General features: G+C 40.1%; 1 protein-coding gene across 6 annotated transcripts in view; it reads left to right on the plus strand.

The window, feature by feature from the left end:
* The window catches only part of NFIA (nuclear factor I A), a 313248-nt gene that overhangs the window by 234812 nt on the left and 51419 nt on the right, over window positions 1-27017 (plus strand). For 4 of the 6 annotated variants that reach the window (XM_065409193.1, XM_065409192.1, XM_065409197.1 and 1 more), the window contains exon 7: window positions 22280-22408. The exons of the other annotated variants lie outside the window; for them this stretch is intronic. In XM_065409193.1, the coding sequence (XP_065265265.1) occupies window positions 22280-22408 (129 nt within the window). The remainder of the gene's footprint in view (window positions 1-22279; window positions 22409-27017) is intronic. 6 annotated transcript variants of the gene reach the window in all.

Below are 27017 nucleotides of genomic sequence, written 5' to 3' on the forward strand. Positions count from 1 at the left end.
TTGTGACTCTCAGTCTGCAAGATGCCAGCTTCCACATCTCCATACAGCGGGCACACAGAAAGTACCTAAAGTTTTAGACTCATAGCCTGTGTTGCTTTCCTACCAATGATTCAAGGACTGACAATTCAAATTATGACTGACAGTGGTCATGTTTTTTACAAGTAGGCAGGGGAGGAGCCCAATTGTCTCCTTTATGTTGGGAAGCAGTTCAGTGATGAAACTGGTTCGTTCGGGATCACGTATTTCCCATAGAACTACATCTCCCAGGTCAGCGGATGGCTCTAGCGGACCCTCTGATCAGACAATTTTTGTCATACCGTGAGTATGATCAAGAATTATGTTGTCAGATGCATCTTCCTCAAATAGGATCGTCCATCAATATTTGCAAACCCAAGGCATTTCTCAAATTCTACTTTAAAAAAGGAGGTGTAAGCCCATGATCATTGTCGGATGCATTCCTCACTCAGTGGTCCCCAGGGATGAGATGTGCTTACCCTCCAATCCCTGTGACTTCCAGTGTGCTCAGAAAGTTCAGACAGGACATTCACAGTCATCATGATAGCACCTGCCTGGCTAAGGTAATTTTGGTACCCAGATCAGCTGCTCCTATCAGTTTGTCCACCAAAACCCTTGCTTCTTCTACCGGACTTAATATCTCAGGACAGTAGGAATATTTTACATACGAATTCAGTCTCCCTCTACCTGGCAGCTTGAACTATTAGATGTCAGACCCAGAAAGATCATGTTCCTCAGATATCCAGATCATTTTCATTCAAAGTAGAAGAATTCCACCAGGCTAACTTGGGCTGCTAAGTGGAAGACATTTGGGATTTGGTGTGAGCAACAACAATTACAACATAGTGACTCCCAGATCCCTGCTAATTTGGATTATTTGTGCGCTCTAAAGAGTTCTAATTATGCCTAGTAAAGAACACCCGGCAGACATATCTGCATATCACACTCCCAACTCCATCCCCATTCGAAGCTACACATTTCTCCCTGACTGTAGTTACATTTCTTAGGGGCCTTATGCACATTTTTCCATCAGTCAAAGAAACTCCTCTTCTTAATGTGCTCCTGGCAAGTTTAATGGGCCCCCCATTGGAACCACTGGCAATCTGTTCCCTGTTGTGCCTATCTTCTACTTTTAATGGCAATCACAACGGAAAGGAAAACATCCTTTTAATGGCAGTCACATCTGCCAGAAGAATTGGGGAAATGCAAGCTCTCATGGCAGACCCTCCCTATATAGTATTCTATAAGGATAAAGTATTACTCATTCCATCTCACGCTCTTGCCTAAGGTACTCATGGATTTCCACTTCAACCAAATGATTCATTTACCAGTATTTTTCCTTAAGCCACGTTAAGCACTCTTTACATGTTCTCAGAGCCTGATCCTTTTATTTTAAAAGGATCAAACCCTCCAGAGTTTTCTCAAGGCCATTTGTAGCATTTGCTGACAAAATGAAAGGTCAAGCGATATCAGCACAGAGACTATCCAAGTGAGTATCAGGATGTTTTAACTAGTTTAGATCCCCCAGCTCGGTTTAGGGCTCATTCCACTAGGGCTCAGGCAGCTTCTGCAGATTCCATCTCAGACATGCTTTTAAAAAATTTTTACTAAGCATTATTCCCTCATGGAAGCATCGAGGTATGAAGCCTCTTTTTTCAGAGCTGTGCTGCAATCTGTGTTGCAGTAGACACCTTCACATCAGGTCTTCTTCTTCTTCGACGCTTAGCCAGACAGTCGGACGTAGCGATCGTTCGCCCCTTGGTCTGTTCCTGCGCAACCGCAAAGACTTGATGGCCTGAGAGTCCAACATTGGAACAGACTTGATGAACCCATGTAATAGGGGGGTCTGCCTCTGGGCCGCCTCTACCCACATCAGGTCACCGCTTGTAAATAACTAAGAGTAGAATATGAATAAGTACTCAAAGATGAAAGAAAAGTTACTTACTTTACTTTAACTGGAATTCTTCAAGATGTGTTGTCCATATATATTCTATGACCTGCCCTCCTTCCCCTCTACTATGGAGTCCTATAACATCTGGATTTTACAGTGGCGAAGGAACTGAATGGCTGTTGGACCCACACTGCCGTTTATGCCCATGGTACAGAATATGATGACATTCACGGTGCATGCATGGCCCCAATGCACACCACTGGCCAAAAGATCCCAATCTTGAATGCATGGGGCACGTGCATACCAAGAGTGCAATACATATGAACATAATGAAGAACTCCAGTTTCCGTGAGGTAAATAATTTTTCTTTCCTAAATGGTTTTTGCTTTCATATCGTTTGGATCCGAATGCCTCCTTATCCTTGCAGTTTGCATAACAGTATCCCAATACAAGCTGCCCAACGGCTTTCAAGAATGTAAGATTTTTCTTTACTTCTAAGAGCAATACTACTTATCAACTTTTTTTCTGAAATACCATATCAGCAGTCTACAGTTCCTGCTGCTATAAGTTTAATGTGTTTGTAGGAGCACTTAGCATCAAGTCTTTTATATCACAATCTATTACTCACAGGTGCTACATGATACAGGATTGTGTTAGCACTTTATAGATCTTTTATCAGATAAGTGTATGTGTTTCTGTGCCAGGCAATCAGAATGAAACTTCTGCATGACTACCGAGTTACTACCTGACACAAGTTAAAAAAAAATACAACCTTTCCACATCTGCTCTTTTATGGATAACTTAGAGTCTGATTGGCTGAGGCCAACAAAAGATCCAGAACTAAATGTAAGCCAGTAAAAATGCAGCATGGAAATATTGATGCTTTGAGCATCAATATTTTTCAGTAACATTCATCAGGTAAAATGTTTAACTTGTTTGCTATTATAAACAGTAGTTGTGACAGTGAATTATCACTGGATCAATGTCTCAGCTTTTCTCCTGAAATGTATGTAGCAAGAGACCATTATCCTATGGCCACTTTCCAGTCCGTTGGAATTATCTCTCCAGAATCATGGCAGTTAGAGATGGAAAAACCTGTTGGATCATCCAGTCCATCTCTTTGCAGTACAGTAATATTTTTAATGAATTCCTGAGTTTATATTTAAGAGTCGTAAATTATTGGGTTTCCATATCTCCCCAAGGAGTGTTGTCAACCTGTGTCAGGTGATATTCAGTCTAAATATGGCCTGGTCAGTTTTAATAATACTGCTCTTATATGGAAATGTCCATCTATAGATCTCGTAGCGCTTAGCCGCCCTTTGTTAAGTCACTTCAGAGAGGGACTCAGTTCAGCATGAGCCAAGAAAGGTCCATCAGTGAAGTGCTGTAGCTCTGCTTTTTACATCGGATTCCAAAATGGATGGGGTGCTTCATTTCAAACATGGGTTCATTGGAGAATGGCCAACCTGTGTATAAATCCCAGGGTAAGATTACAGTGGGAAGGATTCTGGTAAGGGGGTTGCACCTCAGATTTCCAATGTAAACTGAGCTCCTGACTGGCCTGGTGTTTGGGTCATTCAGACATATTGTGCTGGGTGACCTCATCATCCATGTGGACAATAGATCTCATGGGCACCATGACAGCCATAGGACCATCTGAGATGCCTTCTGGCTCTACACGCAAGTGGCATATTCTGAGTCTTGTTTTCAGATGGGTTCGTGGAAAATTATACCTTAATCAGGGTTAAATCATTACCTCCTCCAGGATGAAAACAAGACTCACCTTTGCTGCCATCTTGGTGCAGGACCTATGTGTCATAAATCCATCCTCAGCAGTCTGTGGACCCAATTAGGCTTTAGATTTCTTTAAGGGCTGAGTTTTATTCTGCCACCCCCTTCTGTTTAACAGATGTTGGGGAGACAGTGAATGGTTTGGGCTGCAATTCCATTACTGTGTGGATGGTTTACAGCCCACAAGACTCCTTATTATCAGAACAGGAGGCTGTTGAGAAAGGGGCATGAAAAGGCATCACCGCTAGGCAAAAGAACCCTCTTCCCTCTGAATTTAGCTGAACATTTGTGGCCATTTCTTGCTGATTCAGAACTTGTCATTGATGTTGCTGCTTTGTGAACTCCAAATTGGACCGCTGCAATGCATCTGCCCTTGAAGACCATTTGAAAACTACAGCTTGTGCAGAATGTGACCGATTGCGTAGTCTTGACAGCTGGGTTGCTTTTTACTAACAGTCTTTGGGTCTGAATAGGTAGGAGACAGAGGGAGTGTTTTTTGGTAGAGAGCATTCTACTATGGAATGCTGGTCCAAAAGAGTTCAGGTATCGTGTCCCGTCAGGGCATGGGGAAGTATTAGTCACTTGCTCATGCAGTTACTAGGATGGAAGGATTGTGAGAACTGAACTAGGTGTATTTTGGAGCAGATGGCAAATCTTAGTTAGCTTAGTTGCCAACACGTAGTGCATGCTGCTTCAGTTTTTTGTGCGCTGCTGCATTTTATAGAATAGATAACGAAAATATTCACACAGTTTGTTCCCTAGGGATACACAAGTCCAAACAGAGAAGCTACCTAAAAAACAGAGCAGAGCTCAAATGATCTGAATATTCTTATTTACAGAGGTGGGGGAGGGAAACACAGGGTAGCCTAGTGGTTAGAACAAATGACTGTGGATCCTTGGGTAGGTTTCTTGACCTCCCTTTGCATCAGTGAAGGCATCTGTGAAACTTTGTGAAAGAAGCTCACCACAAAACAGATGTAGGGCTATCTTGGGTAAATAGATTACCCCCCCCCCCCAAAAAAGAGAAAAATGACACATTTTACAAAACGCAGCTGTGTAAATATTGTGTGGGGCAGGGAAGAGTTGGAGAGGTGTAACACACACCCTTTCTTTTTTTGCAGAAGTTCTGCTCTGTGCACTGTTTATTACCATTACCAGGACAACCATCACTATATGGCATGGCACACAGTGCAGCTACTGTATCCCATACATAGACTTTCATCTTTTTTTTAAAAGGGGGAAAAACAAGCCTTGTTTTAAAGTGAACATGTTTTCAAAATAAAAATGTGCAAAGGGGTTGGGGGGAACAGAGAGGGAAGGATACCAGAATGGGAAGAGGAAGCATCTCCCTTTTTTTCTTCTCTGAGCTCTCTATTGATTCCTCCTATGCTGTTTATGTACGAAACGAACCCTGACCTTTTGAATTAATCAGTCCAGGTGCCTGTTGCCCTTTTTCTTTTCCTCAGCTCTCACTGCATTTACAACCCATACATTTCATCCACATACACCCAAATCTTCATATACACATCTACCCATAGCCCTAAATGCTGCCCAGCCCACCTGGTTGATGGGCTTTGGCCATGGTGATCTAAGAGCAATAGGAAAGGAATGAATCCTCCCTATCAACCTGGCAGCTTAGTGTGGAGTACTACTACAGCTGCCTACTACTATTATACGGGCTGTAGTAGCAGCTAGGCACAATTGCACCCCTACCTGGGGGTTTAAGCCTGGGCACCCGTGCAAGCCCTGGAATGCCAAGTGTCCCTCTTCAGCCATTCCCCTGTATTTAGGACTTTCTGTCACAAGAGCAGGGGAGGCAGCATTTAGCCTTTAAACACTGTTCATTTTCTTTTGTCCTGTAGCGCCATGCAAACTCACAATACAACATGGGTGTGTTCGACACCGATCTGCAGCACATAGCTGCTGGAATGTTATTGCAATCACAGTGGTACCTCTGTCATACAATAATACAGAGAAGATTCAGTGTACCCACAGCTTCTATTGACTTCAGCAGGAGTTATAGGTGCTCAGCAGCTCTGGAAATCACGCCTTTTTTATATATAATGAAAATAGTAGAATCATAGAATATCAGGGTTGGAAGGGACCTCAGGAGGTCATCTAGTCCAACCCCCTGCTCAAAGCAGGACCAACTCCCAACTAAATCATCCCAGCCAGGGCTTTGTCAAGCTGGGCCTTAAAAACCTCCAAGGAAGGAGATTCCACCACCTCCCTAGGTAACGCATTCCAGTGCTTCACCACCCTCCTAGTGAAATAGTGTTTCCTAATATCCAGCCTAGACCTCCCCCACTGCGACTTGAGACCATTGCTCCTTGTTCTGTCATCTGCCACCACTGAGAACAGCCGAGCTCCATCCTCTTTGGAACCCCCCTTCAGGTAGTTGAAAGCAGCTATCAAATCCCCCCTCATTCTTCTCTTCTGGAGACTAAACAATCCCAGTTCCCTCAGCCTCTCCTCATAAGTCATGTGCTCCAGACCTCTAATCATTTTTGTTGCCCTCCGCTGGACTCTTTCCAATTTTTCCACATCCTTCTTGTAGTGTGGGGCCCAAAACTGGACACAGTACTCCAGATGAGGCCTCACCAATGTCGAATAAAGGGGAACGATCACGTTCCTCGATCTGCTGGCAATGCCCCTACTTATACAGTCCAAAATGCCGTTAGCCTTCTTGTCAACAAGAGCACACTGTTGACTCATATCCAGCTTCTCGTCCACTGTGACCCCTAGGTCCTTTTCTGCAGAACTGCTACCTAGCCATTCGGTCCCTAGTCTGTAGCAGTGCATAGGATTCTTCCGTCCGAAGTGCAGGACTCTGCACTTGTCCTTGTTGAACCTCATCAGGTTTTTTTTGGCCCAATCCTCTAATTTGTCTAGGTCCCTCTGTATCCGATCCCTACCCTCCCGTGTATCTACCATGCCTCCCAGTTTAGTGTCATCTGCAAACTTGCTGAGAGTGCAGTCCACACCATCCTCCAGATCATTAATAAAGATATTAAACAAAACCGGCCCCAGGACCGACCCTTGGGGCACTCCGCTTGATACCGGCTGCCAACTAGACATGGAGCCATTGATCACTACCCGTTGAGCCTGACGATCTAGCCAGCTTTCTATCCACCTTACAGTCCATTCATTCAGCCCATACTTCTTTAACTTGGCGGCAAGAATACTGTGGGAGACCGTATCAAAAGCTTTGCTAAAGTCAAGGAATAACACATCCACTGCTTTCCCTTCATCCACAGAGCCAGTTATCTCATCATAGAAGGCAATTAGGTTAGTCAGGCACGACTTCCCCTTGGTGAATCCATGCTGTCTGTTCCTGATCACTTTCCTCTCCTCTAAGTGTTTCATAATTGATTCCTTGAGGACCTGCTCCATGATTTTTCCAGGGACTGAGGTGAGGCTGACTGGCCTGTAGTTCCCCGGATCCTCCTTCTTCCCTTTTTTAAAGATGGGCACTACATTAGCCTTTTTCCAGTCATCCGGGACCTCCTAGTAATAGGAGGTCGTAGAAGTAATAGTACTTCTCTTATTCTGTTACACCAAACCACTTGCCATATTTTTAGTGTGACACACCAAAAAACATGCCATCGGAGGCCCTTGCTCAGAAACTGTAATTATTTAACAAATTAAAAGCGTATTTTCTTCCCTCAGATACATGCACACAGTATTCAGTTACTGCACCCACATACCAGAACATTGGAAACCCACCCAAATCAGACTGGACCTGAAATCCTTACTCACAAGAATAGCACCACTGAAGTCAGTGGGACTAGTCATGTGAGTAAGGGTTGCAGGTGAAGAGCAATCTGGGGAGGAATGATATTTTATTTTAAAAGTAAGGAGCTCTTGCAACCAATGGACATTTTGAAAAATTATATATGTATAGATTACCTTTTATTTATACTCCATATAAAACATCCTGTTCTAAGTGCACATTTGTCTATAGCAGATTGTAGTTGTATCATTAATGCATTATCCTGCTCTGAACAGAAGAGAAGTATTTTAGATGTAGTCCAAATTTAACCCTATCCTGGGTCTTGCCTTAATTGTTAACTTAAAGAACAACAAACACAATACAAACATCATCCTAAGCTTTCACCTAAACATGGCTGTTCCTAGATGTGCATGTGGTAGGTTTGTGGTGGTAGTTGGCCACTCCATGCTTTCTCTGTCTCTATCCTTAGTTCTCCCTTCTTCAGAGACACACCACAGCCTTTTAGATTGAGAACTAATTGGACTTAGTGAAAGTACTTCTGAATCTCAATACAGAGTTCAGACATTGGCCATCAAGATGACTCATTGGAAGCATCCTGCTTCTTTGTGCAGAGTCCTGGGTTCTGCCACCCTGCTTGTATGGTATTTTGAGAATTAAAAAAAAATATTTTTCAAAAATTCCAGCGGAAACTTCTTGTGCAAGTTCTCAACCGAGCAGTGAACTTTACGCAAAGTTTTAAATAAATTTCATGGCCTGTGAAAAGAAACCCATCATCTTGAAATCTCATAATTGGGGGGAGTGAGGGGGAGTTAGGAGTTTAAAGTAGTCTTAAGTACTGCACATGCCACTGAGTCCCTCTGCCAACAGTTGTGATTTTACAGTATCACTTTCCTACTTTCAAAGTGTTTTTCTCTCTGTTGCTATGTGAAAGTCGCACATGAACCAAAAGTAGCACTGACTCTACAGGCTAAACAGTGACATTAACTGTATACAAAGTGCTGTTTTAATGCACAAAGTAAATAACCTGAAAAGACTGAGAAAATATTTTTTCTCTCGTCTCTTTCAGCTGCTGTAATCTTGGGTGTATTACTTGTAAAAACTAGTAGGTTAAAAAAAACCAGACATGCTTTTTAGATTGATCGCATCACTTTAAAATGGTTAAGAATTGATTTGCCAGACTCTTGGGGAAATGCTGTAATGGTTTTGGCTGTTTCCTACTTTCTGCTGCCAGCTAAAAGTACCATCTGGCTTGTTTGGGGCCTTACCCTGTCTCAGGTGCTTCCAAAATTCTCCCCAACTAGTGGATCATTTCATTGGGCTGCTGTGTCTGCTACACTCAGCATGTGTCCTAGACTGGGAATCCTACTGCTTCTGTTTTCTGCCATCTTTTTAACTGTGGTGTATATGTTTGGGCACAGATCTTACTGCCTCTCTTGAGGACATTTGCATCATTGTCAGCTGCACATATTAAATTGATATGCAGAGCTCACAAACATGCATTCCATCTTTTGTCCTTTTGTTTGTACAATTGTTCCAGTTTTAATTCTTCTTTGACACCTGGAATATCACAAAGCTGTTGATAATCTGCTGGCTACTGAGGAAAATGACATTGATAGAAGGATAGTGTGTGTCAAACTTGTATCTAGACAATTGCAGGCATACTACATGCTCTCATAGCTCTAGGAATCCTAAATCCATTACTAATCTGGAGTGCCAAATGTGGCAGTGTGCTGCACTGTCATTCCCTCACTAGAGCAGACAACAGTCACTTATAATTGATTAGAAAAAAGTATTGTTTACTTCTACTGTATGCTATATTGGGTTGTCTGATGCGAGTCAGTATTTAGTACATGCTTGCTGCCATTTTGTGAGGAAGTAAGGGGCTGTAACAAAATGGCGTCTACAGTTAACTCCTTATTTCTAAATGAACTAATGCCCCAGTGTACACATTTCTACATAGGCATAAGAAAATTCAGGGGAACTAAACTCAGGAACCATTCTTTTGATGTGATCATATTTAAAGATTTGAGGTGCTTTGACACATATACAGTTATAGGTTATAGTGTCCTGTTTTTAAAATGATCTGTACCTTATATTGCTGACTTAATTTTCTTGTCCATTCATTTCAATCTGTGTTCCAAAGAATGCTGAGACCATAGTTTAGTAAATACCAGGTAGCTATTATATATTGGTAGAATGTTACATCATGGCTCTTTCTTGTTTGTAAGGTTATATTGTTCACTATATAAACCTTTCTCACTATTTACATTCTTCTAGAAGTTTGGGGTTCCTTGTATGTTGGTATAGTAGCATGAGTTTCAAGAGTCGATAACATGATTCTCTGTATTTGAAAGACTTGGGAGATGGCTGTGTATAGTTTTCAGTAAAAAACCTGAATGGTTCTGTTAGGTATTAAAAGTTCCAAAAGCTGTGCTGAAGTGAAAAGGAAGCACCACAGGATGACATTTTTATTTATTTGTGCCAAGTTAGAATGTGTGTGAGTGGAGTGAAAATTTTAAAAGCTGTAATCTAGCTCTTTTAACAGAGAGATAGAAAAATATGCAGAATATGTTGCTTAGAGTATTAGATAAGCTACAGTGTGTTAATCAAACATTTTCATGATATGAGGGCAGTTAAGAAAACAGTACAATTTTTACTAATTGCGCTTGTAAGTAAACGGATCTATCATTACATTGTCATGAAGAGTGACATTGAGCAGAAACACCCTGCTAATCCCTAGAAGATAAGTATTTAACGTAATTAGACAGACACTGTCTCCTTTGTTGAATGTAGCATTAATCATCACGAAAAGTCCAACTTTATCCAAGATGGCTTTTTCTGATATGTCATTGTGTTAGATAGCTTCTTACGCTATTTTGTGAAGAAATGACGACTACAACTGCATAGTTTTCCCTGATTACGTCTCTTGCTGTTTGATGAGCCTACATATATATTCTTATTAGCAAATGTTACATTATATAACCATTAGTTGTTTCTAGGCCTAGAAAGCTACACATATTTGAGCTATTGAACTATTTAACATATTCAGCCTAAGGAATATCAAAGAAGCCTTTACTGTGTTCTGTCTGACAGGTTGATGTATCTTCGACTCTTTATATATGGCACTACAATAGTTTCATTGTTGTGGAATAAACAAAAAGTTTCTTGCCTTGAATTGTAGCTCATAACATCACACAAAAGAGAGCCTCTTTCTATGAAAACTCTCAAAGTTAAAATGATGAAAAATGTTGCCACCTTCCAGAATTTGTTGGCACTACATTCCCCTCCTCCCCCCATTGCTTGTAACTTCTGCTGTGAAATGCCGTCTTGTTATGAACTGGTATCAACTTGGATCAGTGCACAGCTGTATCTTCCCACCTTCTCAGTGGCTCAGAAGGCTTTGATGGGAAAGAATAGGGTTTAGTCAAAGATGACAGCAAGACTTCGCTAAGTAACAGGTGGAGGTCAAGCCGGTTTATTTGTTGGGATGAACAGAGTACAGAGATGAAAAATCAAATGCTTTGCCATAATAAGGTTTAGAGAGAAAATGCTGACTGGTCTCAGCTTTGATTCCAGCTGACAGAACATTTTCTAGTGTTCATTACTTGATTTCACAGTTCAGACCATTTTAAGAGGCTTAAAATTATATTTCTGCACTCCTCTGTAAAACTCAATTGCTCTTTAAATTTTTGCTTTAAATGAAGTTACAGGGGCTCCTTAATATGTCAGTTGTACATTTTGACAATTGTAAAGACAGTATGCCATCAATAAACTACAAGATGATACAAGAACATATGTCTGATTATTCTTTTTTTGTACATGAAGTAAAATTGATCATCTAGCACAGACTTGATTACAAATTTTAAAACAACTTAAATTAGAAATTCCAACTTTAAAAGAACATTAAAATATGTAAGCATGAAGTTTAAGGAGTCTTCTGCCATTGGTACATATGGGATTTGTGTGTATAACTTCCACTAATATTAATGAGGAAACATCCTGTGTGTTTGCATTGAATCACAAAGATCTGGAGAGCCAAATCACGAATGGAAATCGCAGCAAGGCACAAAATAATCAGTGTGACATTCTGACACTGCGTCACCGTGTTTGTGTAGTGCCCACCTATTGCTGTCATGGATTATTGATGCAACATCACAAAAGAATTTCAGGAACCCTAACTGCAATACTGTTGTGGGTCTTTGTGCGTGCTAGTCTAATTTTCCTGCTTTCCCTATCCCAGGATGCTGAGAGGAGGAAGTAGGTGTTTCTCCTTTCTTTCCCTCTTGCCTCTATCCCCAATTCCTTCCTAGCTACTTGGATGGACAGGTAGGGAGTAGCTCTGATCTGTTTGCTCAGCACTCCCCCCTCCTACTCTCATAACACAGGGAATGCCTCTGTGTTTGAACTCTGCTTACTCTAGGCAGAAAAAGCAGAATCACTAAACCCTTGGATGCTGTAATAGTTGCATGCAGATCTCCAAAGAGTGCTCTAAAGCCTCCCATTGACTGTCACTGGCTTCTGGAGTCAGTTTATCTTTTATTCTTATCAAATGTGTTGTCTGCCTTGTACTACGTTGTGACATCTGAAGCCAGATTCCTGTTAAAAACAAAAAAAAAATCCCAACCTGTGTATAAATTTAGACCACTTCAGCACAGATGACACCTCCTTTATGCAGGAAAAGGTGCAGAATGCTCTTTTGTACATAAAGTCATTGTGTTTCAAAGCTATTAACCCCCTGGCATCAAGAGTCAGGATATTTCAGTGTTGAGCACTAATGCAAAATACATTTGCATTTAGTGGCAGGGGCATCAGACCTGCCAGCACCAAGATGTCAAACCTTCTTTCTGATGTGGTTAACGGAAACATCTTGGGGAATAACTCCAAAAAGTGGCAAAGTCAACCAATCTAAGGCTGTTCCCAAGTCTGCATATTCAAATAAAGACCATAAAACAGAATCCCTCCAAAACAGCATAGGCATATTTTGCAGCTCCTCAGGAGCAGTTTTCTGGGGCTTCATATTCCTATCTGCCACAGTGTCTAACAATAAAAATAAATCTGTCCCATGCCAAACCTGGCAACAACTTGGTCAAATGGCAAGATGCATCCTACTAATGGTCCTACATAAACTACTTAAAAAAGTTACTGTAAAGAGCTCCTTCTCTCACTATATGGGCTGTTTTGCAGCCTTCTATGCTACAGCTTGATGGAGCCTAAATGCATCCATCTTCTGTGATGTGGAAGCCTGACCAGCAGCCAACATTTTGTGGTTCTACAGCTTTACACAAGTTTTCTCTTAAGGAACCCAGAAACTTTCCCTCACTCCACCCCTGTTCATTCAGGCCCTTACCACGGTAATGGGATTTATTCACGTCAGGAGAATAGATGAAAGGAAGTTGTTGGCAATACCTGGACAGGGGGAAAAAGGGTATTTCCTGTTACATGTGAAGTTTAAACAGATTCGCAAATAAAATGTAACAGTTGCAGGGCAAAATGCTGTGATCCAGAGTGGAGCAAAATTCCAGTGACTTTTGCATAGCCTATCTTGCCTATTGGGAACATCCCCAAGTACCTGGCAGTTCGCTTTGAATTTTAGGTGGTAACTTGTGCACTTTTGTGGATGCATTCAGCCCTCGTGATTCTCTTATAGTGCTTTCCAGAGAAACCGCCGTTGCCGCTGTCATTTGTTATGTGAGACCAGGCTGAGATATTGTAATAAGTGTTTCTTATATTGTCTCACTACATAGACCAGAGCTCATCAAATCATTAAGGGTGCATGAAATCCTGTTCGTATTGACGTCAGTGACAAAACTCCCACTGTCTTCAGCAGGGCCAGGACTTCACCTAGTATCTTGGAGGCTGCAATAAATTTAAAAACTATTTTTCCCCATCCCATCTCTTTTTAATTTCCCTTATGAAACTGGAATCTCTTGGGAATCACAGTAGCTTCAGAGAAAAATGCAGTGGGCGTGCTTACACAACCATTGTATACGATTTTATTCCTACTGTCTGGCTCCAGCAGACTTCATCATAGGATGAAAGAGAAAACTCCTATCATGCTCAGGGTATGCTGCTGTCTTCTACTAAGTTCAAAATATTTATCATAAATGTTCTGCATTCTCTTTGCTATGATCTGTGTATGCTGCTATTGTGGGAATTTCTTTCACATAAACCGTTCTCTTCAGTGATACTCAAAAGCACTCACTGTCAAAAATGCCTCTTCTCTCTCAGGACCCATTCCACTGCCATAAACCTTGGGTTCCCTTGCACTCCCCTCTCCTTACAATGTGCAGCTTCTTCTTTTATTAAACCCTCTGTACTCCTACCTCCTCTACATGGAAACTTTTGTATCCTTCCAGGGAGCGCCTCTCTCCCTCTCCAGCGTTTTGGAGGCTTTGCAAACAGAGAAAAATTTGTTTTATTTCACCTAGCAGAATCTTCTGCATCAGAGAAATGGGGACTTAAAAAATGTAGTGTGCTTGTTTTTTCCTCATTATAAACTGCCAAATCTTCCTGTGGCTCTATCTACGATGCCAGCATCATGATGAAATTGTCCTTCCCATCACAGGAGCACCAGTGTATAGTTTGGAACTTAGTCTCTCAAATAAAAGAACACACCAGCTGTCAGTCAGCAACAAATTTCTTCTTTATTATGTAGCTGAAGATGGCTGTTGCCATCCTCTGACTTTTAAGATAAACTATTAAGGTGCGATCTATTTCACACTTTGCAAGTACCACTGAATACCAATACATAACAGTTTCCTGGGTGCACTCTTGACCTGTATGACCGTAAATCCATTTTCACAATTTGATATACTGCACATGTTCAAATTGCTGTAACTTCTTTCTTTAAAATAGTGAATAAACTCTTCACCCCCACATTGTGCAGAAATCATGTGACCTGACAGTATATCTCTGTTTTAATAAGACTTTTAAAATAGCTATGATTTACATTTAATCCTGTTTAAGTACAGTCTATTTATTAATTGAACAATATGTTAAATGGTTGTATATGGAATTGGAGGCTTCAAAAGTAATGTTAACATTGAATTTATTCTTGTCATTGTAAAAGTCAATTAAAAACATTATCGTGTAATAGGTAAGGTCATAGGTCTAAATAATCTGCATATTTTACCCTTATCCATCTCATAGTTTGTGAGGTTAGTAGACATCATTATAATATATGACCACGGATGGATTTGATCTATTAGAGTCAACAAATATGGAACAAATGGTGTTTGAGAAAATAGATTCAGATTTTCTGTTCCATATTGTTTTTGGTTACTAAAACTCCCTTTAGTATCACGTGAAATGTAGCATCCATATGCATCTGGGGAAGATATAGCTGAACCATAAATCTATTGGTCTTTTACTTGCAAAAATATCATACCTCAGCTATGATCATATGCAAAGATTTTTTAGAAGGCTTTGTAAATGCCATTTGAATTTACAATGGCACTTTTTTGCCTTACAGCCATTGATGTTCCATCTTTAAAGCACTCACATAAAGGTATATTCTCATACGGATGGCTGCAATTTGTGCCTACTTCTATATCTAATCTACCAAATATATTGAAAAACTCTCATAAAACATTGCCGCAGAACAACGTTAATTTTGAATTTCAACGGCTAGATATCTAAAAAGACATTTTTGATTCTTATATTTTTTTCTGTACAATAGAAAAGGACATTGAAGCTAACATTGAATCTAACATTTAGTTGAAATTTTTAATTTTTCATGCTATACATTAAACTTCTAATAATTTTCAAATATAAAATCTCATGAAATTATTTTATAAAGTAATTGATAGTATGTGAAGTATATCTTATTAGTGACCTCGCTGATCACTTCAATAACATAGTTGGAAGATAGCTTTGCATATCAGATGTAAATCAATCCAGATGATGTTACACATGTGTCCACACAAACAAATAGGTTCCTGTTCTTCTTTCTGTAAGCCTTGTTGTACCACAGATTTTTAGGCAAAGCCCCTCATTGATTTTAGTGGGTACTTGTCTGCTTAAAAACTGATGGTAAGGCTCCTACTGCAAATTGCATAACTCTCTGGGCCAACTTTTCTGCTGGTATGACCTGATGCCGCTCTATTGTAAATGGAACGGCATTATTTCACACCAGCAGAAATTTTTATCCTCATTATCTTTAGTGGGACAAGAATCTTGTCTTGATTTTCATTACTATCGTTGGCTAAGATTTTCAAAGGGACTAAAGGACTTTAGTTTCTGAATCCTATTGAATTTCAGTGTGAGTTGGGCATCTAACTCCCTTAGGCTCTTTTGAAAATCCTAGTCCTTATTTTTAATCAATCTCTTTTTAACAATTCTTTGGAACAATTACTGGCACAAAGGTTTTACTGCTATATTTGGAATATTGAAGTTGTTATGTCTTTGAAGAGTTAGTATGTCTCTATTGTTTCATTATCTTAAATATTTGGAAGCCATTCTGGTACTATGCTGATGAGTGCATAGATAGATAGATAGATAGATCTCTCCAGAAGAAACTGATATTGGGTCTCAACTGATTTTCATATAGAGTAGTCTAAACTGATAAATGGCAGAATGCGGATCTTTCATTTTATTTATCTTTGTTCATTGAGCTGGATTTTGTTTTATGAAATGTGACACTCATTGGTAGGAATTGAGCAGTGATTGTGGGGAGCGCAGGAGAAGATGCATCCCAAACATACAAGTAGAAATTCAGACAATTGAAAATAGAAAGTACACTTGTTAGAAAAGGAGCAAACTTCCACCTATCTTGTACTGTGTGCATACTGGAGTTACAGCTAAAGTAAACTGACGTACGGCACTTAATGTGATCAAGTGTCAGCTGATGACTGCTAAAATTTGTTTAACAAATATGACTGACATTACCATGGTCATCAAAATTACAGGAAACTCAGGAGGACAAGTTGAAGGTTCCCCGTACCAATTTACATGACCAACACTTCTGTAGAATTCTGACTGATCTCAGTGGCATTGCTGGGGTCATTTTCACGATAGAATGAACAGTCCTTGCATGATTCCTCCAACATATCAGATACTAACAAGCTTTCATTCAACAGCCATCTTGCCTTCATGCCTCACCTTTTATTTTGAAACAAATGTTTTGTTTTGTCCACTCCCCATTAATATTTGAGCTCCCATATTCCTCTTTATAGTACCTCAAGGTGTTATTAAAGCTCAAGGCTCTATTGCACACTTATCTTTTCGTAGGACATTCCAGTGGGAGTGTTTTGGTAGATGGAAATTAGTTAACACAAATATGACTGACTTGCTATTGAGTTGTGTGTTATGATTTAGATTATATGTTATGGTGGTGGTGTATTATCAGGAAGGTACTGGCTAAAGACAATACTAAAGTGAAATTAGATGTGTGTCACATTAGATATCTATCTAATAGAAAGAGAGAGGGCATCAGTCTCCTCTTACACTAATGTAACTCCATTCACTTCACTGTAGTTACTCCTGATTTATACCAGTGTAAGTGAGAGGAGAATGACCCCATAGAGTGTGTGGAAAGTAGGCTATTAGGTATCTATTTACTGTGGGAATGGTTTTTGTTGACTGAATTCTTATACATCCTTCTCTAATTCATTTAATAAACATCAATCTCTTACATGGAAATTTTAAGACTCTTTGGATGTACTTTAGGAAGCCTTTGGTGCACTTTTTGTACTGGCAAATATCAGGAGGTACAGGAATTAAAAATATCGCAATGCTCCAGTGATCCTTAGAAGATGGTGAACGTGAAATATTCCTGTACATTCATTGATTACATTTGGGTTGGAGGTTTGCGAAGTGCAGAGTTTTGGAAGGTCTTACTGCGGGACTTCATCATCAATTCAATGGCTCCAGTAACCAGAAGCACTGAAGGACCAGGGTTCCATTTACGCTTGCGTTTGTGCATTGAGCAGAAGGGTGTGATGCATGATCTGGAATGAACAAAATAGCTTTGTGTTTAGGAATCGCCAAATTAATGAAAATTCAGAACGCTTTAATTTTGAAAATGAAAACAAATTCTTTGGAGGAAATATTGCTGCGGACAGTTTCAAGATTTCTGTTGTCTGAATTTTCTGTTTATTGTGTACTGTTCTTAAACATCTTTTTAACTGAAAAACCAATGAAAAATTAATATTCGCTTTCAAAAAACCACATCTTGTTCCATTTAGCACCATTATGGGCCTGCTCTTGCTCCCATTGAAGAGAGTGACAAACCTTTAATAAATGGGCGCAGGGTGAGGCCCCATATGTTTGGCTTTTTATATATATAATCACAAGAATAAAAGTACAGTAAGTTGAGGTATCCACTTAGATTTCCACCTGTGTTTTATAGTACAAAATCCCTCAATTTTCCTTTATTTATTTAGCAGTTAGCTTTTCCATTTATTCTGCAGTTAAAATTGTCAAAAAAATTTAAATGCTGTTGGCCCATTTCTCTTCTCAATTACACTCATATCAGTCAGGGAGAATCAGACGCAGTCTTTATGAAATCTATGACTCTGAACAAGAAATGTAGGGCTCATCAGTGATTTGGACTTCATGGCTATGGGGGGAGTAAGAACCACCTTTAGACCCCATGTGGGCTACCCAGACCTGGGCTCAGGCAGTGCTTGTTTACGTCTTCCTCACAGCATGTGGGTAGGAAGGGTCAAGGAATGGGTGGAGCTTGGCTCCCCTCCCTATTCACTGGCCGGCCAGCACAGCTGAGCTGGTTTGGGGGACATTATAATTTGCTGCTGCCCTCGGGCATACAGGAAAGAGGAACTAATTGTCACTCCTCATCACAATACCGCCTGGCATGGTATGACTTTTCCACCACCCCTTATTCAGAGCTGCGCCTGATGTGGAAGTCTAGTCCTTAGTGTGCTGAAACCACCATGCTATCAGGAATATAGTGGAAGAAATTTAAAACAGGCCATGGTTCTCAAATGTGGGTACCAAAAGTTGGGCATCTCAATCCATGTTTAGTCATCTATCTATCTTAGGTTGAAAGATGGCATGATTAAACACCTCAGTCTTTAATCTAATTATCTTCACAGCATCCCTGTGAGTTAGGGAAGTACTATTAAATAAGTGGCCTGATTTTTAGAGGTGTGAAGAACCCACACCACCAGTTGAAGTCAGTGGGACTGAGTAAGAGTTGCAGTACCTGGGCCATTTTTTTCTGGATGATTAAACTTCAGTCCCATGTGCTTTTGCTTTCCTGAAAGAAGCTAAAGTAGAATTGACCAGGACTGAAAAATATGACTTAGTGAAAGAATAAAATAAGAATATATGAAATGGATGGACTAAAGAATATGCAGGATATATCAGGCACATCAACCAAACATATGGTGCTAAGTGAGAGGGTTTTTTTTAAATTGCAAAATATATATATATATATATCATTTCTGGCAGTCTCAGGGATGATGTCACGTGGCTGTGATAAATTTAGAAGAATGGGACATATTTTGGCTTGTTCTTGGAAACCTTTTTCTCGCATGCAAACTGTATTTCTCCTTATATTAACCCATTCATAGAAAGTTTGAATTTTGCTGCTAGAGCACCATGCTAGCTCACCATAAAATGTGAATGATGCTAATTGCTTTGCACTGCCTAACTTACTGCTGTCCCCCTTCCATCTTAAAGGACAAAATATGCTCAGAAGTGAGCTGGCAGGTCATCCCCTGCTCTGTTCTTAGTTAAGTTTAAGTTAAATAATTAAAATCTTGTTTGCATATTCCAATGAACTGTGAAGCAGCTGTTTTTTCCTTGAGATCTGATGGATACAATCCCTTATAATAAACTAATAATTTAGCATCAAAAGTAAAACAAGATCAAAAATTCAATACTGTCTGTTGTTTCAAAACCAAACCATTTAACAATGATAAATTAAAATGATGATTATTATGATAATAATTAATTAATTATGATTCCAGCATCAACATTTGTTTTTCTATCCATTGGTTATTTCATAACTAAATTTATAGTAGAAGCTCTGTTTGTACGTTACAGCTGTTTTGATCTTATAAAAACCTTTCCCATATGATAATGACGCCACTCAGCTCTGCCATAGTTCAAGATCATTTGGCCTTTTCATTCTAAATCCTCAGCTTTAGGTGTTTATAACTCAGTCATGTGAATTTGCTTTGGGTTGGTGCATATGTTCTCAGCCCAGAAGAGATTTTTGTTTTAAACAAAAGTTGGCTTAAATCAATTAAGCAGTTTTATAGCACTAGAGCAGAAGAAAGTTTATGGGCTGTCTAAAATGTTTTAGTGTCTTCCTCATAACCACATTGCTAGAGGAAAAGTAGAAGATACAAGGAACACTGCTCCTACATGAACATGGGTTTATGGTCCAGAAGAACTGCTCTGTGTGCAGTCCCACTGCTCATGTTCTTGCCACAACCCTAACACACTCATTCCCTCCTCTGAATTCTAGTGCAGAGATCTGCCACTGAGGGCCTCTGCAGTTCCTGGCCCTCACTACACAGAGGAAATTTAGCATTTCCACTGCATCTGGGGCCTTGTACGCCCATGCAGGCAGACACAGGATGTGCTCTTAATGTGGACATAAACATTTAATAGTTAAACTTACCTTACCTTGAAAATTTCTGAGCATGAATAGGGCTTGTTTCCCTTATGTTTTTGAATTAAACAGCAATATTGTACTATGGATTAAGGATGAATTTCAGCCCTTTCTCTGTATTCAGTACCACCCTTCAGCTCCCCAACATGCAAAGGAAGTACATGAGCTGCATCCTCCCGTAAGGTAATGCAGCTTGCTCCCCCGGTGCACCCAGCCAGTTCTGTGGACAAGTGCAGAGGAGATGTCATGGTCCTGTCCCCTTTAGGGAATCCCAGATTGGATTTAATAGTTTCCCAAAGGGAGCTGTTCCTGTGCTCCCGTTAGCATAAGTACTGTGACTGCCCCTAGCCACTGTGGAGAGGATGGCTCATTACACACCCGCTTCCCTCTTGCACATCTCAAGGGCAGTCTGGCCCACTGTATACTGAGTGAGCACACATGTTTATACTGTGTGCAAATGTGATGCACATGGACGGACACACACATAGATACCGCAAAAATACTTGAAACTGTTACTTGGACTATGACATGGCCATTGTTTTTATTGAGGAATAGAGTCTTTGCTTGCTGTGGAGGGAAACATTAAAAAATAAAGTGATTGAAACATCACTTCCGAACATGCCCAGATGGCATCTGCCATAATTTTTAGCATACCCTAATTAAGCTCCATCCTTTTTGTGACATCACAATGTACATTCATTCTCCTTGCCATCTGACCAGTGGATTAGCAGGCTACGTTGGGACAGATTGCATCTGAAAGATTGTTAATACTTCATTCAAACACATCACAGTTCAGCCCACCTTCACATGCCCCTCCTCCATCAAAAAGACTTTATCATGATTAGAGAAAATCATGAGAAAAGAGTTTATCCCATTTTTGTTGCATTGTGCCACAGTCCATCTATTCTAAACTTGTGTTTTAAAATAAAATTTAGTTGTTAACTTTTTCCTGTTGTGAAGAAACAGCCACCACCAGGGAAACACTTGATAGAAAACAGTCTCTAGATAAACACTAGTTGCTTCAAAATGGGACTTCACCTACTCCCCCACTTTAGTTAACTTACTGATATGTGAGCTGCAAAACTTAATTGGGACCATTAAGACTCCAGTCCTGCAATGCACAAGCACACTGCCTTGTGTTGTAAATTAATGTCTTGGGGACTATAAAGCTACCATTATTAAGAACAATCATTTTTCTTTTGTGCTATTTCAGCTGTAGCCCAAAGAACTTGACATTATTTTTTTCTGCATATCTGTCAATAGATAGATACACTGAAAATGAACTATAAAAACAGTGTGGACAATCTGAATGTGTGTATATCTATGTCTGTAGTAATATAGATACTGACCCATACACACACGTACTATATATATATATATATATGCAGTATTTTATATATATATATATATATATATATATATATATATATATATATATATATATATATATATATATAATATCCCAGATTTTAGTGAGTCCACTGCTAAACATCCATTCTACTAATATTTTTGATATTGCATCAGAGCTGAACAACCCACAGAGTTGATATGATATCAACAAAAATGGCTCACATGGAAGAATAAATCCAAATTGTCATATTAACACTGCACTAAGTCTGAAAGTCAATATAATGTCGATAGAAATGTATATTTCTTTAAAAATGACTTTAATATATACACACACATTTAAAAAAAATAAAAATAAAGCAAAGATAACCACACAAATAAATGCTTTTAAAATAGCCAAGTCTTAACTAATCTAAGGAAGGATAAGGAAATTCAGAGTTTGGAGTGAGATTCCTTCTTTCTCTCCTTGTGTATTGATCTTGCAACACACTTAAAATATCCATGTGCAATAATCCAATAAAATAGTGTGAGTTAAGGACAGACTAGCTAGCAGCGTTAACTATTTAAAAACATGTTAAAATCCAAGTGCTGTAACTATTGCAGGTTTCTAAAAATAAAGCATAGCTAGGATTTAATAATAAATAATAATAATTAATAATAACAAAACAGCTGCATCTTCTCTGTACTTCAGATTTAAAAGACAAATATGGCTGCATTTTAGTACTTATTACTCAGAGCAAACCAGGGTCACTCCTGCCCCAAAAAGATCATAAATAAAAGTGAACTTTCAGCTTGTTGTATTCAATTTTATTTGTCCTTTAAGTTTATTTAGCTGCTTCTGCACCCACTTTCACAATGCATAGGCTGTCGTTCCATGACCTAGCATTATTAAATTGCACTTATCAATCATTCTTGCCAGGAATGCCATCGCCAACCACATTAAAGAAGTCAGAGAAGTCTGGTTTCAGCAGTCCCTCGCCTTCGCAGACCTCCTCCCTTGGAACGGCATTCACACAGCATCATCGACCTGTCATTACAGGACCCAGAGGTGAGGCCTTACCCAAGAGCCCCAAATCAGCTTAAACTTTAGCCTCCACACCCTGAATCAGCATTATTTTCTACTGAAAGTCACCATCAGCCTGTGACACACACGATAAGAGGTTTTGCTATTTCAAAGCCGGTAGCCTGAAGGTTTCAGTTATTGAGAACTGTGTTTGTTTACTGGGTTCTGTTTGTTAGAGTTTCTGGTAACAATTCAACATTTTCCAAAGTTTTTTGTGGGGAGAAGTCATTATTTTTCATCAGAAAAATTACAGAACGGGTTACTTGCTGTGTGTTTTTATTTTCCATGTCAATATATACGATAGGTTCATTTATCTGCTAAAGATGGGGACTCCTCATTCAACATCTAAACTGTGCTAATCTCCTTTCGACATCCTCGGTTTTCATTCCGTGTCATTTTGTATTCAAGCTGTTGGCATTAGTGTGCTGGAGAACTGCCCTCATTAGTGGACTCCTTTGAAGTTGTAGATTGGTTCCTACAATACTTTGGCTGGTTTTCTTCACAATATTTTCTGACTGGCTTTTCAAATAAAACAGATGTCCTCCGGGTCTCCATGTACTTATACATTTGTTAGAAAGATATATCCACATTAACCTAGAAAAAATAAATATGATACACAGTTCACATTAGAAAGAGAGCACATTCGTGCACAGTGCTGTCCACAAATGAAAGAATCGTTTAGCAAATTTTCTGTATATAAAAACGTGAATGAAATAATTATAACAATTCTTTCTGCCATGGGTTTTGCTTTATTCAGAATAATTATTGTTCAATTGGTGAGGTGTGGAAGACTTACTAGCAACTCATACCTGGATGAAAGAAAGTCCACATTTTGTACTTTCCTTTTTATAAGAGGTCTTTATTGGGTTTATTGTCATTACTTACATCAGTGTAACCAGGAATAATTCTATTGTCTGTATACTGTAAGGGGATGGTGCATAAGTCTGTGGAATTTCACCAGTGTAATTGGTATCAGTTTAGAATCAGGCTTAAGGTTTCTGTATAGTTTTAGAAATTTAAAACATACTGGATTAATCAGTGGAGTCAAGCTGTTGGCTGTTAATCATATAAGAATTATTATTTTCCTGTGAGAACTAAGCTACCAAGCAAACATGTAATATCTTCAAAAAACTTTGATAATTGGTGATAATAAGAAGGCATGAATTAAATGAAAGTTACATTAACAACATAGTGTGCTGCACATCAGCTGACACTAAATTCCTACCTTGTAATACTCTTAAACTTTCTGCCCTTTAGTTCTGTACTATTGACTAGTTGGTTAACAAATCCTATTCAGTATTTAGTTAGATTTTACCTTACCCCCAGTTTATTTAATTTAAGATATACCAGACTGTAGCGGAGCAGTGACTCACTGGCACGGCGCCTCCTGCTGGTTGTCCAGGGAATTCGCTTTTCCAGCTCCGGAGTGCCCTCTGCTGGCCGATGTCCCACTTGCTGCTGGCCCCCATGTCCCTCCCGGACCCCGGTGCCCCTTTACGTTGGGTGCTGCCCCCTGGCAGTACCCCCGCAGATCTGGGTCTCCCCTCCCCAGGGAGCCCCCTATCTCCGCCTCGCCTCAGTATATGGCTACTGCCAGTCACGATCTAGCCCCCGCTCACTGGGGTGGACTGCAGATGCCATTCATCACTGGCAAAGGGGGGTTTGGACCTGCTGCCTTTGCCTACCCCAGGCTACCCCTCTGTAGTCGCAGTACCTGTTCTGGCCTTTATCAAGGCCTGCAGCCTGGGGGTTCTCCAGCCTGGAGCTCCCCAGCTCCTCTAGCCTTTCCCCAGCCCTGCTCCACTCTAGGTACCGTTGTCAGCTCCCAGGCAGCCAGGCCCTTCTCCCTCAAGAGCTAGAGGGAGAGTCCTACAGCTCCTGGCTTCCCTGGCCTTTATAAGGTTTCCCCAATCAGCCGAGGCTTGCTGCTCTCCCTAGCAGCAGCCCTCACCCAGCCTCAGCCCTGTCCCAGGGCTGATTTCAAGCCCTTCAGGGCAGGAGTGGGTGACCACCCCGCTACAATATGCACCCATTTGTGCCCTTAGACTCTGTGTATTTTGCATTTTTATGTGGTTTAAACAAAAATATGTCACTATACAAGTCTTGTTCAAATTTATATACATTATCTACTGAGAAATTTGGTGTGCAGTTGGGGAAATCTGCCAGTTGCGTGAGGAGACTGTTCACAAGGGTGCACAGGATTTGGAAGATCAAATTATAATGATTCTCTTTCACAATTTTATTTTTAAATGCTGGAAGAAAATGTGTGCACTAACTCTATAGAAGAGTATCATAGTTCCTAATGTATTAAATAAAAATCTGCTTTTTTCAGCATCAGTCAGTGAGATCTTGTTCCACTTGAGGCTCACTCACTAACATATTTTTTGTGGATTTTCAAGGAAATCCCACTCTCTGTTAATATCTGATGTCCTTTGAGGTCCTTTTAAGAGTATCACCCAGAAGGGTCTTGTTCCAAACTGGAATCTTTATTGGATAGATGGCTCCTCTCCAGGACTCTATTTCCACTGATCACTGGCTGTCTTTATTCCTCTTCTCCAACAATTATTCTGTTCTGAGGTGGATTACTATATTACCATCTGCAAATCCAGACTGTGACCTTTGTTCAATCCCCCAAAGTGTACATTAGAATCAGCAGCAGAAGAGGAAGGAGAGAAGCTTTTCAAGCATAAGATGATGACACTTAAGGAGCAATAACCTCATTATATGAATTGATATATTCTCCAAACAATTATTATATATTACTAGTTATTGGAGGTTGCACAATTTAGTGGCAACATGCCAAGTAAAATGTAGTGTACACTGTCTGTTCACCTTGTATGGTGAGAAAGCTCCATGAGTTCGCTTATATCATGTGTCAGTGGCCAGCGGTCATTCATGTACAATATTTTGGGTCTTCTTTGGGGTGAATACAGTGCACTAAACAGTCTCCATGCTGCCGAGAAAAATCAATGAGAAAGAAGTTGTATATAAGTAGGTCACAATCAGAATAAACCCCTGAGTCAGCCAAACAATTACAAAAGGATCTATTTTCCTTTTGAGGGGGGAGTGTGTGCACCGCAAACATTTCACATTCCTACTAATACAAATTATTTGCACACACTGTGCAAAATGGAGAGCAAAGAAATGTGTGTAGAATGTTTAAGGGATATGGTGTTGGCAGTCCATTGTTTTAAGTTCTCCATCACACACTTGCAGCTTTCACAGCCTTCCAACCATGCCTTGGAACCCTATTCTAGATTGCAAATGACTAAAGATGCACAGAGCCTTTCCTAGCAGTCTGCAGAATGACACATTGTGAGAACAGAGCCATTGTGGGGGTCAGTGTTAGGAAGCTGGTCCAAAAGTGGATGTGTCTGTTATGAAGTGTTCCACTGAATGAAACAGTTAGAAAACCCCATGGAATGGACTGAAGCAAGCAGCTGTGCTGTGCTATGGAGGGCCGTGTGTGGCAGCTTCTCCTCTGTGCTGGTGCCAGCTCTTAACTCACCTATGCAGTGGCCAGCTGACAGAATCTGGGGCTGGCCAGAGGATCAGATTGTGCAGTGAGTCCTGACCCAAGGATCTTAGTTCTTTAGTGACTGTCTCTTCTGTTCCCTACAGCCAACAGATGGTGGCAAGTTCCAGGTTTCTTTAGTGGTAAGCTACCAAAGTGATTCATAGATCCTCACTTAACGAGGGCAGTTTTTCTTGGCATAACTCCATGAACCTTGATCTTCTCAAGCAGGATACATAGGTCTCAAACTAAGTATTATGTCTGGCAGTTGGCAGCATTACCAGAGCCTTAGTTTTAAGTTTTGACATGACTATCAGCTTTAAAATAAATTGCAAATTCTTAAAAATTCAAGCAACAAGATTTTTATTTCTTAAGTAATATACTCTCATTACGTGAGGGTAACATTTTTGGTGGTCAGTGTGTTCCAACAAAGTGATTATGCATTGCAAAGCCAACCTGTTTCCCAGCCATCAGGCTGCTTGCAATCTTTACCAGACAGCAAAATACTGAAATAATAGGCAATATTTACATAGTAGCAATGTACTAATGCCCGAAAAGCTGCCTACACTTTAGTGACTTTACCACCTGGAGCTGGCTACAAAGTTAAACTAACCATGATCATGCAATCCTAGAGAGGTTCATACAACAGCCCATCTTGACATGTACATCACTTCTCACACTATGACTGTGTAGATCCTGCAGGCCGGCAGGCAGACAGACAGAAAGAAAGAAAAAAAAGATATATTAGGGAGAGAAACGAAGGAGGCACACAAATACAAAGAACAGGGGATGTGGCAGAAAGTGAGGAACCCAAAGCAATGGATATGTGGGCAGAAGAGAGGCATGCAGGAAAAAAAGCACTAGGGGAGTGCCTAATTTTGTCTTAATGTGGTTTTCCCACATAGTACAGTATTTCCACTGAGCCTTGGATGGTCACCAAAGTGTGTCATTGTGCTTCAAAAGTGTGCCTGTTGGTTGCCCATTTAACTAACATGCAGCAAATCACTTAGTGAATTTGTACTGACTGACTTTAATGGAGTGGGCTATACAGTGACATATACCATTGTGAAATAATATATT

The sequence above is a fragment of the Emys orbicularis genome, chromosome 8 (genome assembly GCF_028017835.1).
Source record: "Emys orbicularis isolate rEmyOrb1 chromosome 8, rEmyOrb1.hap1, whole genome shotgun sequence".
NCBI classification, from domain to species: domain Eukaryota; kingdom Metazoa; phylum Chordata; order Testudines; family Emydidae; genus Emys; species Emys orbicularis.